Below are 17,107 nucleotides of genomic sequence, written 5' to 3'. Positions count from 1 at the left end.
CATAAATTATGTGAAGCCCTTTTTTTTCTCATTAATATAAACTATATAAAGCTCTTGTTCATTCTAAACCCACTGCTTTTGGTTTGCCAAAGGTATGAACCCACTTAAAGTACACGTATGGAAATAAGACAAATACGGAAACGCAAAGAAGGAACACCTGTGTCTTGCGTTAGGTGAGCTGTTTAGGGAAAATTAAGGAAGAGACAGAACCCATATAAGAAGGATTAGGAGACACTTATCGTAAACTTTTCTTTCATCTTTTTAAGAACGTATTATAAACGAAAAGTGTGCATTATATGCATGAATATGCTTAACCAATCATGTTCATTATTCTCTCTACGTAAAGTTTTTTCATTTTACCATATGTAGGCTGCAATATTTCAGAGATTTTCTTTTGTTTGCGGATGTACACATATCTTATTATTGAAAACTAATTCAATCTTTAAAAATAACAATTGTTACTGATGGGGCAAAAATACATACCCCACGGTATATTTTTTCCAACTTTTAAGACAAAATACTGATGGAAAATGCACTTAAAAAGATATTAACTGGAAATTATTAGACTAGGGTAGAGAAAGCACAAAAGTCAAAAACATGTTCTAGCAACTCATATTCTCCTTTCAACTTTGATTTTTTTTTCTTCTTCTTTCGTTTTCTAATAAAAAACAACTTATCAATATAGTGCGGATTAGCAAAAAAGTCAATATAGAGTGGTCTGTCCAAATAAATTTAAGAAGAAATGTATTTCTCATATGATGTATAAATCCACCATATGATATATAAATCCATCACCAAGATAAATTAGCTTGGTGTTAAATTCCTTATCCAATCAATGTGTTTTTATCAAATAGTTTAGATTGGTATTATCACACTCATCGCATAAATACACTGCGTTGGCTAAAGATGACACACTAAAGTTTGACAAAGATTATTAAGATTAGCTCGTGTAAGTAGATCATTATTATTTTGTGTTGGGGTCCAGATAAGAAAGAATCTCAACAAAAAGGACTAATCAGCAAAATAAAGTACGCCCTTTTCAGTTTTGATCATCTTCTTTAAGAGAATGACTATCAGATGCACTAAAAAAAAAAATCATGTGACAAAATCCTTCCAATATTAAACAGACGTGAGCAAAAAGACCATCAATACAATAGATTTCTAAATTTAAAGAAATAATTGTAAGAATTCTAAATTTAGAAATTGATTTATCTAACACGATAAATTGAGAGGGTAACCATGTAAAAAAAAAAACTCGTTCCTCTGAACAGAACCACCGACAGTGTTCCGAAAAGGCCAAAAAAGAGACTACAGTCTGGTCATGTAAAGCTCTCTCTCCAATAATATGAGAAAATAACAAGTCGAAATTGGGAGTAATGGTGCAAGTTTGCGGTAAGCTTTTTCATATTCCCTATGCTTTATGCAATTTAAACCATATTTTTCTGTCATCAAAAGAAGAGCCCTCTAAAATGTGACTTTCTTCTTCTCTCTAGTTAAAGACAAATCTGTTCTGTGTTTCCCTCGATAACATCAAGCCATGTCACAAATGTTTCCCTTTCTTTAGGCTCCAAAAAATAAAAATTCAAGAATTTTGCATAAATTATAAACTTCACAGTTTACTCTCTCTGAGGAAAGATAAATAAAAAAAATTGAGAAAGTACATATCTTAAAAAATTATATTCGGAAGTTCCTCGAAAAGGGATCAGTCGCGTGGCACGTGTTTCCTTAATTTTAGGATTTGAATCCTTTGGGATTGGACTTGAAACTTACCAGGGGACTTCAACATTGATATCTTGTGATCAGGGAAGGAAAATCGACATTTTTATTGAAATTTTTTACTATAGAAATAAAGGTGAAGTATATTTTATACTAATTTCATGAAATTTTTATAGAAATTTTCATAAATTCGATATTCTTATGAAATATCCATTTTGAGAATAACATAGTGTGATGACCAAATATCATGAAAATATTATTGAAATTTCATAGAAATATTGGTAAAATTTTCACAAAAATTTATGTAACTTTACATATACTTTCAGTTTACTTTTCAAAAATGTAAAAGTTATGTTTTTTTTATTTTTTTATCTGAACTTAGCCTATCTATTTTTTCGTTCTTTACTTAATTTGTGAACACGTACTTAACATTTATGGTATTATGATCACATAATTGGTATTTTGATTGAGAGTTTCATCTAACTAATATATTATCATATATTTTAGAATATTTTAAAGTCTCATTTGAAAAATAAAGAGTTTTAGTATGAATTTCCATTATTACGTTAATTTCTAATGATATTGATATTTCCGTAAAATATAAATATCGATATTTTCATTCTTATTTGTGATGTGGCATTAACTGAATAACGTTCCGATAATTAAATTTTGAACCTAACAAAGGATACATCGAAAGAACACTGAACGTCTCCTGAGATTGAGAGTTTAGGGTTGACGCTTGTTAATATTCTAAAAGGAATATCTTGGAATTTCCTCAGTCACTTCTATTAACTAGTTATGTATATAAACCATAATGAATCCAAAGGTTCTTTTCAATACATTTGCCTATAATAGCACACTTGGTTTCATATTTTAGTGATCTTAGATATTGTATCCGATCCTTTACTCTTATATTTTGTTATTGAGTAATACTAAAGATATCAACTCAAATTTTATTTTCTGTGTACTAACTAATGTGATATGTGAGTTGTTATCTTCTTATTATTAAATGTAATCCCATTTATTAATTGACGTGATAATACTTTAAACACCCACTAATAAAAAAGTGAACTCATATATCATATCAATAAATACACAAAAATTAAAATTTAAGTCGATATCCATAACATTATTCTTTACTATTTTTCATTGTCAAAATTGTTTATTAGTCTTAACGCAGGAGTGCCCTCCGTAGATATAGCCCAGAACCCCATACGGCAAGGAACAACAGAGAATGATGGTAAACGGCATAATAGGAACAAGAGCTGTTGAGAAATCCACTCCACAAATTATTCCTTGATGGTAAACGGCACAGTAGGAACAAGAGCTGTTTAGAAATTCACTCCACAAATTATTCCTTGTTATGTACGACCTCATGATATACATATATTTCCAATCTGTACTATTTCATTAACCGTGTGATACCTTATTTTACGTGCAAAGATTTATAACTTGTCCATTTCCATCCAAATTCAAAAAAAATTTAAATTTAAATTACAACTTTATTTAAATTTATATTTTTTTTATAAAATTTAAATTTAAAATTAAAATCTGAGTTTAAATTCTCCCTTCAATTTAAGTTCATAAACTCAAACTAGTTAATGAACATTATTTTTTCTATTATTAAAAACATTATAACTTTTTCATTTTAATTCCGATTGAGATGATTATTTTTTCTATGCATGCACAACGAAGAAACGAATAAAACTCCACCCATATACATTATTAAAATTTTCTATCACCATTGAATTTTTAGTAAAATACTATCCAAATATAAATTCAAGTTTTGATCCACCAAAACACAAACTCAAATAAATTTTCAATTCAAACCATAACTTAAAATGTACACATCCAAACACAAACTCAAATTAGAGTCATAACTCAAACCATACTCAAATACACTTTAACTCAAATTAAGATCTAAATTTTAGACATTTGACGTCGGAGATCTGAAATATAGGGGATGTACCCGCTGCAACCCTTTCCCAATTATTGGAAGCGTTGCATTGAGTTTTTTGCACATATTTCTAATTCTACTACACTGGCAAATAAACACATAAAGAACTCAACAAGTAATCTAGGTATAGATACAGAAGTAAAAAATAAAAAATAAAAAACAAAAATAGTAGAAAATAAGTTAATATGAAAAACTTAAAAAAATATATAAGTCAATTTTTAATTATATAAATTAATAGGTCATAACTTATCAAGATATGGTTCAAAACCAGATAAATTATGAACAAACTTGTCAAGTTATAATTCATAACCAGACAAGTTATGGACAAAAACTGTAAATAACTTGTCAAGTTATGATTCATAACCAGACAAATTATAGACAAAAACAGTAATTTAACCTATTTATTAACTTATGTAAACTATTAACCTATTAAATTTAATTCATCTCAAATCTTAACTTATTTTCTTCTTTCTCCCAATAAAAAATAGCTTAAAATAACTGTAAGGTATGGCCCTGTTTTGAATGGTTAACCCTGCTGATAGATGACTTTCAATTTTGCGTACATTTTCGTTTTGATATGATTTTATCATCAGCTTTTGGTTGCATTGAAGACACTCCACACAAAGAAGAAACTTTGGAAATACAATCCATTACAATCATGGCTTTCAAAAAAATCCTATTCGAGCTGATTATACACCTAGATTAACAGACACGAGACAATCCGGGACAACCACATTTATCCTCCAGGGATCTTAGCCAATCAGCCAACGTTTCCGTTGCCAATTTGTAAATAACATTACAAAAAGTATCAGGACGAAAATGATAAGCATGCACTTGAGTGTAGAAATTAACAAATCTTATATCAGAACAAGTCGATATAATCTCTCATTTTTTGACCTGATAAACAAGTTCACAAAATCTCGTCCCGATCTACATCAGCAAGTGCACACAATGCATAAAAAGAAATAAGATCCCATAAACTATATCCAAAAAAGCAAGAATAAACGCATGAAAACAACTGTCTATAGATAATAAACCTTTCTCTTGATAACAAGAATTTTTTAAACAACTTCTAGCATCGGGACAGTGGACATATCCCCCCGGACGACTGAAATCTTAAACAACAACTCTTGAAGCTCCCCCCAAAAATTAAAAGTTTATCACCACACAACATACAACGGACAGGAATTGAATCCTCAAACTAGAAAAGCAAAATATGAAGACTCTTGGAAGTCGCCAAAATGACTTGGTATCAAACCCATAAGCAACACTTTTAGCTACAACACTTCTATGAAAAACTAAAACAAAGGGAAAACGAAAAAAGAAAAAACAAATGAAGAGACTCTTGACATCCGCTGTACGTGATAAGCCCAACTAATGGGGACAACCACTCACCAAAAATAGAACCCCGGGGTTTTTTTTTTTCCTTTGGCAGATGCTTGTGAAATAACAAATCGAATAAGTCCTCATGCTTTCTCAATCCGACTATCGTTAAAACCCGAGCACTTCACTTCCACCCTAAAATTCACAAAAAAGTGGATTCAAAAATCTAAGTAAACATCGCACCGGAGAGCTGACTCAAATCTGATCGTAATTGAAGCAGTTATTCTCAACGACTATAGCAAAGAATCCTCTAAAGATATTAAAAAACCAAGAGTGAAGCATGAAAAACTGTACAAATTGTGCAAATAATACCTTTAACTGAAGTTGAATCCACCGGAAGGCACGGAAGGAACTTGGTCTCCTCCAAAGTTGAATCCAGATTGAGAAGCATCACCTGGTGGCATTGTATCATCCTCTTCCTCTAGCCAGTATGTCTCGAGAATCTTTACTGCCTTCTCGTATATCTCAGTGTTGTCATGACTTTGTAGGTTCTCAATTTTCTCCAACCCCTCAGCATCATCAATCAGCTGAGCATATTGATTGACGCCCCCAGTATTACCCAAATTCTTCTCAGCTTCTCCAACCTTCAAGATGTTCTCAAGACCTTCCAAACACACAGTAACAATCCTAGGGTCGGGGCAGATAAGAAGATCACACAAAGGCTTGATGCACCCTTGACTCACTAAAAACCTGCAGAAGACATATCATCAGCACCAAAAATAACTGACAATACACGACATTTAAGGAAGGGGCCACATACTTGATTTGCTCATGAGAACCACCAGATGTAGCATTGGAGATTGCCCAAGCAGCCTCCTTTTTAATATCAAACTCAGCATTTTGAAGCAGATTAACAAGGGGGCCAATTATATTAGCCTCAATGACAGCCTATCAAATTTTCACCAAGCACATATGGGTGTAGATTAGATTGGGATCAAGTTTCATATCACTCATCACCATGGGTTGCAAATGGACAACAAAAGAGAAGACACTTGACTAATGTTAGATAAGTTCAGATATGCAAAATACCTGAATCTGGTCCTTGTTTCCCGCTGTGATATTCGATATCGTCCAGCATGCTTCTTTCTTGATGCTCTTCTTATGATTGGTATTCAATAAATTCAGCAAACAAGGTAAAGCTTGATGCTGAATGATGACCTGAAGAGTAGTAACAACAGCTAATTACCTCAAGACTAAATCACCGACCTAAAGTAAAAATGACAAACTTCTAATATACGTTTTGAACTACAATTTAAGAACACATTGATAAGTAAAAACTGCACATAGAAAGGCAGGTTATTGGAATTTGAGAAGGTATAACTTCTTAACAACATATGATAAATGAGTTTTGCATTAGAGAAACTTTCATGGAGGGAAAAGAATTAAGCAAATCACTCTTAACAACATAATATGTATTTTTACATTTGTTGAAACAAGATTCAAGCAAATCACTCTTGTTGCACAGAACCATAGTATTAGTTCATGTCTTCATGAGTCGGACTTAACAAATATTTTCTTTTTCAAAAGTAAACGCACAGACTGTTTTGCTGTCTTTTCCTTGTAAATAAAAGCAAATCAATATGGGATAAAAATAAACCATCTAGCCCAAGACCAACCAATACCTGCGTTTGCAAATCATCTCCAGTGACAATATTTCCAACAGTACGAAGAGCAGGAATTAGTACTGAAGGAGATGGATGGCTGGAAAACAAGCATAGTTTCAGTAAAAAGTTTTTTACAGGAACCATATAGAAACAGCTCAAAAGCAATTAAGGGCTATAAAACACTCACAGTAAAAGCTCAACAAGCCGAGGGCATACTCCTGATTCAATAACTGCTTGAATTTTATCATTTGTTCCATCAGAAAGGTAAGAAAGTGCCCAACATGCATCTGTCAAAACTTCTTCATCATTTGAATGAATAAGGCGTGCAAGAGCTGGAAGTGCCGGCTTAACCTGTGTTAATGATCAACCAAATGCCCTTCAGAATTCCAAGTCGCTCAATTCATATAAAGTCACATGACCAAGGAACAGTAAAACAAATATACGGAATGTAAGGAGTTATCAATTATAAATGCAGGTATTGTTGACTAAAAGTTGAAGCCACTTGATATTTCCAGAGTCATAGCAAAAACAATCAAACCTGTTCAAAAGAAGGTTGTGGCTTGCCCCTGCAGAAGTTTGAAAGTGTCCATGTTGCATTTCTTAGCATAGAGAGTTTGGCATGCTCATTTAATTGTGCCAGCAAGGGAACCAAGGCCCCACTAGTGAGCACAAGATCACGACATCTGGGAGAATCACCAGCAACATTTCCTAAGGCCCAAACAGCCTACAAATTTTAAAGGGAGAAATATGTCAAGAAATTGATGCAGTTGTTATAAATTGATCAACTGAACAGTACATCCACAACCTAAGATACTACTAAGGAACACCAGCCTCTCCTTCTCTTCCCCATTTAGGAGTCGTCTGAGGATAACTCAGTCATAGCCATTGGTAGATTGAAGAGAGGAGTGTTGTTTATGAAAGGCATGTACTATGAACTGAATACCTAATAAGACACTCCATTTGCCATAAATAAGGTGCAACATAGAAACACACACAAAATATAAGATACTCCAAAAGAAGGAACAGCAATATCCATATGCTTAAAATTCCATACCTGCTCACGGACGTCATCACTCGGAGAGCCAAGAAGTTTAACAAATATGGGCACAGCTCCATGGTCAATTACCACCTTTGTGTTCTCAGAAGTCCCAGAAGCAATGTTTGTGAGAGCCCAAGCTGCCTCAAACTGCAGGAGGATAATTACAAGCATTAAGAACTACAAAATTGTATGCACTACAACATTAGGGACCCTTGTGAAGGTGTGTAAAGTAACCTGAAGCTGAGGGAAATCCTCTCTCATCAGAAACTCAACAAATCGAGGGACGACTCCAGATTGTATGACCTCCTCAATCGGAGGACTTCTTTCTGTAGTGGAAAAAGCATCATAAATAAACAAATCTAATAAGAAAAAAGTTGATAAATAATTACACAGCAGTAGCAAAAGTGCTGACCAATTGAAAGCAGCTTCCTAAACTGAGTGGTTGCCTCCAGCTGCAGAGCACTATCATCAGACCAAACACCCGCTACCATGGACGGTAGATGCTCTAGCTGCATTAGGAAAACCAAATTAAAACAAGTATAATCCAAAAGGACCACAACTAGATCAACGACTTCAACCGATCTCTCAAAAACATCTTCATTATACAGTTAGATTGCCATTAGAAAAATGAAACAAGAGGTGGACGGAGGACATTAAAGTAATTTATATTTATATCTATAAACACATATACACATATTTCAAGAATATACAAGTGCTTAGTTTCAATCATTAACAACATTTACAGAACATGCCTCCCAAACCTTAAAACTCAGTCTGAATAAGATTACACAAAACACAATTTAACACTGAGCCCAACCAAGAAGTTGGACAGCCCATATGTAATCCAATCAACCCGCTGTTCTCACAAAACAAATATCATGATATGAGAGCCACAAAATGACTACATTATTTAGACAATTTAATACCAGAATGTAAAGTCGCCTAGCAGGAAACAAACTACCAAAAAAAAAAAAAAAAGAAGGCAAAGTTCATTCTTTTCCAACAGTTAAAATGAAACAAACAGTAGACTAAGTCATCCACTTAGCTAATCCATCGAAAGCCAAGCAATTCCAGTAACTGTTCAAATCAATCCGAATCAACAAATTAACGAAGCAAATCAACAAAATCAATCGCATTTAAAAAGCTTATCAGTGGATTAGTGAAAACAATACAAAAATTCTCAAACACAATGGGAAATGAAAAAAAAAAAAGAAGTGATTGGAGACCTTCTTCTCCAAGGCGGAGGTGGGGACAGAAGCGGGCAATTGCTGGGGCTGAAGTCCCTCGCGGCGCTTCTTCTGGAGGCTCTCCTCTCTGCGGCTCTTCCTGATCTCCACCATGTTGTCCTCGCGACGGCGCCGGCCCTCCTCGGCGTCGACGGCGACCTTGTACCGGTTCCGGCGGACCTCGGTCCTCGCGCTCGGCCTCAACGACATCCTTTCCGAAACCTGAAGAGCTGAATTCGAAACCCTAGAGAGAGAAAGCGAGGGTTTTTGGGCAGAGAGAGAGAGGGAGAGAGAGAGAAAGGAGGGTTTTGATCTTTCGAAGAGTTTGAAGAGAGAGGGATAGAACAGAGAGGTTATATATAGCGTTGTTGGGGAGGGGATGTGGTCTGTAAATGGGCTTGGATCGGCCTGAAATTACGAAACTACCACTCGGTTTGAATTTGAAGATGAGGGAAAAAGTGAGTTTGATTGGCGAAGGGGAGAGAGAAAGATTTGTAAAGGATGAAAAAAAAAGTGTTGGTGCTTGTCCCTTTGGGATGCCATTGGCAATAACCCATGTTTGTAGCTTTCTTATCCAAGTATTAATCCTGGAAAAATAACAATAACAGTAACAATAAGTTAGTATATTATTCTCAAGATAAAAAGAAAAAAAAAGAAACAAAGGATCAACCCCTTATTTATAAGATAGTTTGACAAATTTTGGTTCAACAAAAATTTTAAATTGCTTTTTCTACCAAAAATGAATAAAATGGGGTAAGTTTTATGGTACGCCCATCATGTTCTGTGGTGAACTAGAAAAATATCACTTTACAGTGTGTTTGGTAGGGTAGAAAATAGAGAAAAGAAAATAGATGAATGATTTTACAGAGGAAAATGAAATTTTTGATTCTTTGGTAGAGAGAAAATGAGAAAGGAAGGAAAATGAAAATTCATGGGGTCCACCAATTTTTAATCATTCTAACTTTAAAAAGAAAAGATGAGGAAAAAAATTTGACAAAAAATTGAGATATAAAATAACAATTTTAACATGCATTATTCATCATATTTTTATTTGTATTGGGATATTATTGTAAAATGTCTTAAATTTAATATTTTCTTTTCATTTTTCTTTCTCTTCTACCAAACAACATAAGAAAAAATCATTTTACTTCCTTTACCTAAGTATTTTACTTCTCTTTCTTTTCTCTTTTCTACCCATCCTACTAAACTTAGAGAGGTAGTAGCCAAATACTCATCGTGAATTTATGGTTAATATGCAAATCAATTCAAAACTTTTGGATTAGAACTTTGCAACCAATCTAAAAGTCCTTGTGATACATGTTCTAATGCAATCTAATTGAAAAAAGTAGAGAAAAAAAAAATTCAAAAATGCACTTAATCTAGTAAAAAAATACTATTTACGTCACTCTAAACAATTGATATTTAATTAATAAAGAGAAAAATAAAATACAATAATAACACTTAATTATTTTGAATTACATAAATAATAGACTTGTACAAAACTAAATATTTCCCAAAAAAAGTATCGGGTTAACTTACGGGAGAAAGAGGGAAATAGGCCAAGACTTGAGATGAATTAAAATTAATAGGCTAATAGTTTACATAAGTTAATAAATAGGTCAAATTACTGTTTTCATCAATAACTTGTCTGGTTATGAACCATAACTTGACAAGTTATTGTCCATAATTGTCCATAACTTCTCTGGCTATGAACCATAACTTGATAAGTTTGTCCATAACTTATCTGGTTATGAACCATAACTTGACAAGTTATGGCCTATTAATTTTTATAACTAAAAATTGACCTATATACTTTCTTTAAATTTTTCATATTGGCTTATTTTCTACTATTTTCCTTAACTTTAGTAGATTGATTTCTATGGGTTATGTGGATTGAGCCAAGGTGTTGGGCCTCTAAATTTAGGTCCTATAGGTAGTACAATGGACTACCACCAACAAAATTGTATATGCTAGTGCCGGTTCATGGAAACAGCTGTAAATCCCTAGCAATATGTGAGACTACCTTAAGTAACATGACAGGTCGTAACGCTAGAAACTATTGACTCCAAAATAGATGGTGGGTGACGATCAGTAACCTGCTATAATGAAGTCATTTATTGCAAAAATTTCTTTTTATTGGTAAACATTGTGGAGTTTATTTTTTCAAAAAACAAAAAAAAAAAAAACTAATAAGAAGGGTTGACTGGATTAATTTTCAAATTTTAAAACTTCCCAATAATTTTGGAGATTTTTTCTTTATATATGTTTGTTTTAACCCAAAAAAAAAAAATCCTTAATTTTCTTAACAGAACAAGTACATAACCAACTAATTCTTGACAAACATTTTTTTTTTTGAAAAAAAAAAAAGCCAGGCTGAAAAATGAAAGTGCAAATAAAAAGCTAAAATTTTTTAAAGTATTCTGTTCATTTAGGCATCCATCACAAATTTTTTTTTTAAAACAAAAAAAAAAATAACAGTGGCAAATATACAATATGTCCAGTTGCTAAGATATACTCCTCAATGGGTATGTGCAAGTATAAGACTAGATTTGTGGTGGTCAATGATCGTCTCACAAAAAATTTTGTAAATTTGGCTCTATGCACTTTTTAGGAATAGTTATTCATATATACCACTTTGTTGCTAAAATTAGGCTTAATTTTTCTTTAAAAATGATATTTTAAATTTCAATTATTTTTATGTATTCCTCTAATTCAACCAAAAATTAGAATTAGTTGAAGTCTTACGACCCAATGGCCAAATTGATGATAAAATGGTGATACAAGTTACAACAGGACAACTTGACTCTAAAACAACAAGAAATTTGGTGGGTTGTTCATAGGGACAAAAGGGTTTGGATGGTGTTAGCGCACTTGACACGAAATGAAAAGCGGATCAAAATTAGTCTCAAAAAATCACTTAGCCTTAAATCGATTTGTCTTTCTTAACCAATGGTTAAACTTGGGTATAAGATAGCTTGAGTAGACCAAAACCTTACAGAATAGTTTGCATATTTCTACTACTCTTTTTAAGACAACCATCTCAATAGCTATAGACCTTATTCTTTAAAATTAAATTCAAGTTTTGCATAAAAAAGTTAATTTGTTTTTTACGTGTAATTAAATGATGAAACTCGAGTTAAGTGGACAAGGTCGGCTATTTCCTTTTGAAAACCTTAAGCTGCAACCAGGAGTACGCTATGGGTTTTGACACGAGGATTCAACTTAAACATGTTATGAAATTTGGTGGTCTAGGATTTGGAAAAAACAAAGAAGTGCAAACCAATTTACGGTGTGACGTTCGTAACAGTTCTCATATGTACTTGTAACTTTTTAGTATGCCACAATAATATTGAAGTAAGTTTAATATGAGTTGTACATGAACGTACAAACAAATATTACAATGACAAACAAAATATAAATTAAGTGTCGGATGAATACAACCGCCGGGAGACATTCCGGGAATAATAATATGGGCCCAGTGATACCTTTTTTTCATGTGGCAACTTTGTAGTCATACAGTGACGAGTGACACTAAGATTGTTATTATGTTTGTACATGTTAGAAAAAGGATATGAAGCTAATTCTAAAGCCTTGGAAATGTTGTTTACAATTCTTGTGAATCACAGCACCTCATAGACAAGTTGCAAAAAGAATGGTCAAGTTGGCGTCCATTTATCCATTTGCACCGCAACGCTGGCTGCCAAGCGCACACCTAACGCACACAAAAACAACTATCCGCCGAAGGCATATGCCTCCAACGAATATATATACATCTCATATAAAAATATCAAAACAAAGCATCTTAGGACGTTTAGTTGATGAATTTAAAATTATGATTTAGAATTATTTTCAATTTATGTGTATTTTTTATGAGAGAAAATACTGTAGCGAAAATATAAAACAATGAAAATAATTTTTGTGAAGAAAGTAGAAAATGATTGAAAGTTATTTTTCCTTTTCTGTTTTCATTTTTTAGTACTTATCAACAAAGTTATATTAAATAATTAATTATTAATTACTAATTATATTATATATTAGTAATTATACTATCTATTAATTAATAATTAATAAATAGATATACTTAATAACTAATGAATAGATAGTAATTACTTAATTATTAATTAAATATGAATTTATTACTATTAAGTTTTTAATTTTATCAATAAAATAATAAATAATATAGTAATTAATTATTTAGTTAAAGATTAATTACCAAAAATTAATTATATAGCATATTAACAATAAAACAAGTAATAATAGGTTATTAAATAAATAATTAATAATTAATATATCAATCATATATTATGTTAATTGTAATCTATTAATTAGTAAATTGTTGGTAAATAAAAAATAAATAGTAATTACTCAATTAATAATAAATATTAAATTATAATTACCAATATGTAATATACTAATCAATAATAATTAATAATTGATAATTATTAATTAATTATTATAAAATGAATAATTACCAAAAATTGATCATGTGATATATCAAATAATAGATTATTAAATAAACATTAGTAATTAATTAACTAATTATTTAATTATGTAATTCAAAGTTAATAATTTAAGTAGTAAATAGAATATTAATAAATTATGTATATATTAATTATTTTTCTTAATACACTAATTAATTACTTATAATCTTATAAATATGAGGACATTACTAACATAGTAATTACCTATAATTAATTACTAATTACTATTTTTTAATTATTTAGTATATTGATTTATTATATATAATTTAATTACTAATGTACACAATAATGATAATTTATCCATTATTATATTATTAATATATTAATTTTTATTTACTAAATAATTATCAATTATTAATTACTTAATATTAATTTAAGATTATAAATTATATGTACTCAAAATAAACATAAATGTAACCAAACATGATTTTATTTTTTTATCATACTTAAACTAATCTCTTGAAAGACTACCAAACGTAATTTCAGAATCAATTTTAAAATCAGTTTGAGAATGATTTTCAAAACAATCTTATTTTCATTTTTGTATAAAAAATAAAACTATTTTGAAAACATTATCAAACGGACCCGTAGTGTTTTTTTTTTTTTTTTTAAATTACATTCATAGTTTGGTTTAAGAATAGCTACAAGCCAATTATTTTAATTAACCCTTCTTTTGCTTATTATTTTTTGTTCTGGAGAACCCGAGTAGAAGCCAATCCAACTATACCCTTTTGACCAGAAAAGCAATACACATGGGACGTCAACTTTGAAGAAGCCACTGAACAATAACATTTCACATTCACCAAAGTAGTAGCCTAGCTAGTAGCATTGAACTTACTCTGAAGTGGTTCGATAGATAAGAACTTTTAGGTATGTTGGCCGCACATAAAGAATTGTTCCCATAGACATTTTTAAAAAATAACATGGTAATATAATCTCCGGTTTGGCCATTCATTATTAATTAAAATTAAAATACGTTCATTTCACCGATATAAATTTAAAATTAAAATTAAAATTTTATTACAGTAAAAAATTTTAAAAAATAATCACATTTAATTTTTTTACTACAATAAAAAAATTCTACATAAAATCGCATCTAACTCAAATTAAAAACTCAAATTAACATTTAAAAACTCAAAGCAAAGGAAGAATAATATTAAGAATCTCAACTATAAGCACAATTTTTATACAACTCAGTGATAATTTTATTAATAGAATGAGATTGATGTGACCATCTTTTAATCAATTACTAAAAAAATTATAATACCTAATAAATTAATACGAGATTTCATGTCACTGACATTATTCATATAAGACTCAGCATCGATGTCGGCCCCATTGGTCTGAACTTCAGCCAAATAGCCCATCACCTTCAGCATATGTTCGTTTATGGAAGACCCAACCTTCTGTATGCAGTTAATGAGGTTACTAAGGGCTTCCCGACGTTTTTCAGCGGCTTGGCCACCGAACATGTCCTCAAGATTATCGATAATCTGACGAGCAGTTATGTAATCTTCATGTTGTGCTTGTAGCACAATGGACATGCTCGCCATCATATAACAGCGAGTCATATCGTTAGAGTCCTTCCAGCGTTGATACGCTACGAAAACCTCATTAGGAGCATCAACAGGTGACTCCGGAGGACAAGGTGTATTCAGTACGAAATTCAGTTTCTCAAAGGTTAGGACGATCTTTAAGTTCCTTTTCCAATCGGTAAAATTCTCACCAGTTAAATTGTGTTTATTAAGTATCGACGATAATGCGCTAGAAGACATTTTGATCTACAATAAACATTCATATATCTAGTATAAGCAAACTTGCATAAACATTTAGTAATCAAACATATATACATGTTATAATGCAACAAATATGTTTGTGTGTCAAAACCTTGAAAAATCACAACCTCACAACGATAATTCCAAACTCAAAATTTTGTAAGTCTCCTAGGGGAGATCATGCAAAATTTAATTAGGAACACGGATCCCCTCCGATCAATATATACCATCCGGATCAATCTATATCCAACATATACTGATACTCATTTTCTTTGGCCATTAATTTAATTAGCAGAGCTCCTAGGGGAGATTAATAATTAAATTAATCTTGAGTGTATAACCATCGTTTCAACTATTTGATCCATATTTTACAATTGTCACCTAGGGGTGTACAAACATAAAATATGCTCAAATAAATTATCCACTCGGAGATCCACACCGGTGCATAACGAATCCCTTCTTGGGGGTCGGTATCACCATGTGTTACCTGCGGACTAACAATGTAGGCCATGGGTCTTTTCTTCAAAAAATCCTCACCCACTCAATCTTTTAGAAAACAAGGTTTTATGTTAAGAAATATGCATGAACAATTTTAATGAGCGGCACTCCCTATTCTACATGACATGTTATCACATATATAGCAAATCATATTACATGCAATCATACAAAGCAATGAAGCTAGGCAACAAGCATAATAATAATAATAACCGTAATATTATGGTTCCATTCTAGAGAAAAAAAAAATAAAGATTACTAAGAATAATCGAAACATATATGGATCCTTCATCTTGAATCTTCCCAGTTGTACTTGAATTCTTCATCACGATCAAATTCTGGTTATCATAAAATTATTTTTCATGTTTTCTTGAAAAAAAAAATCTCAAAAAATTGCAAAATCATATACTGTCTCGTTAGGTCCGGTCGACCAGTGACAGAGCAGTTATACTCAACCGGTCGACCGCCTTACACTAACCGCTCGACCGGTGCGGTCGATCGGTGCCTGTGCGACAATAACCCAGATTTTCAGAAATCAAAGCAGTTTTTTAATTTATTCAAAAAACACAAAATAATTTTATAAACCAAGAAAAATTAGATACTTGCATATCCTTCATCTTCAAGATCCTTGACAAATCTCCTCTAAGAATTTTTACATAAAAATTCCTATACCGTTTTCCGGTTTACAAAATTTCTAATAAAGAAAATAAAATAAACCCTAACGGCGATGATAGGCCGCTTATCTAATTACATTGTAATGAACTAATTCATATACAACTATTCTAAACTCTAAGGAACCATAACCGGTAAAAATTAAATAATGAATAATCATTGATAATTTATAAATAATAATCAATAATAATTATTTAATCATTCATTCACCATATATTCATGATAACAACATAATATAGAAAACCTAGAGTGCCATCTCTCTAAAATATCAATTCAAGCATAAAAGAGATTTTTTTAGATCACAAATCTATGTACATAGCATAATCATGAACAAATAACCATGACTCTGATAGCAATTGTTGAAAAATTAATGGCATCGAGAGCACAGTAAAATTTAAAAATTTTAATCAACGTAAAAGTAACATTTAAAAACTCAAAGCAAAGGAAGAATAATATTAAGAATCTCAACTATAAGCATAATTTTTATACTACGCAATGATAATTTTATTAATAGAATGAGATTGATGTGACCATCTTTTAATCAATTACTAATAAAATTATAATACCTCATAAATTAATACGAGATTTCATGTCACTGACATTATTCATATAACGCGTCATGTTTGGGACCTCGCACAATTATTTAGCAGTGAACAGAGGTGTTCATCTTTGTTCTACACGTGCAAAATACATGACTTGGCACTAACAAGTAGCATTAGAGAACGTGCAAGTGTGGAGGCATGCAAAAGGCCCTGACAA

At 31.5% G+C, this 17,107-nt stretch overlaps 2 protein-coding genes across 2 annotated transcripts; both read right to left on the bottom strand.

Annotated features, from left to right (window-relative positions):
* Nucleotides 1-4,698: 4,698 nt before the first annotated feature.
* On the bottom strand, nt 4,699-9,236 carry LOC21389653 (importin subunit alpha-1). The gene is made up of 11 exons (XM_010095707.2): nt 8,926-9,236; nt 8,112-8,208; nt 7,934-8,025; nt 7,715-7,846; nt 7,199-7,384; nt 6,848-7,011; nt 6,679-6,757; nt 6,086-6,214; nt 5,817-5,944; nt 5,369-5,746; nt 4,699-5,191 (listed from the first exon to the last, which is right to left on the bottom strand). The coding sequence occupies exons 1-10, from the start codon at nt 9,133-9,135 to the stop codon at nt 5,371-5,373; spliced, it is 1,593 nt and encodes a 530-aa protein (XP_010094009.1). The 5' UTR covers nt 9,136-9,236; the 3' UTR covers nt 4,699-5,191; nt 5,369-5,370.
* A 4,850-nt stretch (nt 9,237-14,086) lies between these two features.
* On the bottom strand, nt 14,087-15,692 carry LOC112091155. The gene is made up of 3 exons (XM_024164058.1): nt 15,669-15,692; nt 14,689-15,187; nt 14,087-14,184 (listed from the first exon to the last, which is right to left on the bottom strand). The coding sequence occupies exons 1-3, from the start codon at nt 15,690-15,692 to the stop codon at nt 14,087-14,089; spliced, it is 621 nt and encodes a 206-aa protein (XP_024019826.1).
* Nucleotides 15,693-17,107: the final 1,415 nt, after the last annotated feature.

This window comes from Morus notabilis, unplaced genomic scaffold (genome assembly GCF_000414095.1).
Source record: "Morus notabilis unplaced genomic scaffold, ASM41409v2 Scaffold763, whole genome shotgun sequence".
NCBI lineage: Eukaryota > Viridiplantae > Streptophyta > Magnoliopsida > Rosales > Moraceae > Morus > Morus notabilis.
Note: the sequence above shows the minus strand (reverse complement) of the source record. Positions and strands in the feature narration are given on the sequence as shown.

What these genes read in the sequence shown, in the direction of transcription:
- LOC112091155 (XM_024164058.1), bottom strand. Translation starts at nt 15,692, where the DNA reads ATGGCCTACATTGTTAGTCCGCAG. An exon ending in CCTACATTGTTAGTCCGCAG is followed by an intron (nt 15,188 to 15,668) that starts GTAACACATGGT and finishes TGTTTATTGTAG; the next exon opens with ATCAAAATGTCTTCTAGCGC. An exon ending in TGTCAGTGACATGAAATCTC is followed by an intron (nt 14,185 to 14,688) that starts GTATTAATTTAT and finishes GTTATTGTTCAG; the next exon opens with TGGCTTCTTCAAAGTTGACG.
- LOC21389653 (XM_010095707.2), bottom strand. Translation starts at nt 9,135, where the DNA reads ATGTCGTTGAGGCCGAGCGCGAGGACCGAGGTCCGCCGGAACCGGTAC. An exon ending in CCTCCGCCTTGGAGAAGAAG is followed by an intron (nt 8,209 to 8,925) that starts GTCTCCAATCAC and finishes TTCCTAATGCAG; the next exon opens with CTAGAGCATCTACCGTCCAT. An exon ending in GTGATGACGTCCGTGAGCAG is followed by an intron (nt 7,385 to 7,714) that starts GTATGGAATTTT and finishes TAAAATTTGTAG; the next exon opens with GCTGTTTGGGCCTTAGGAAA.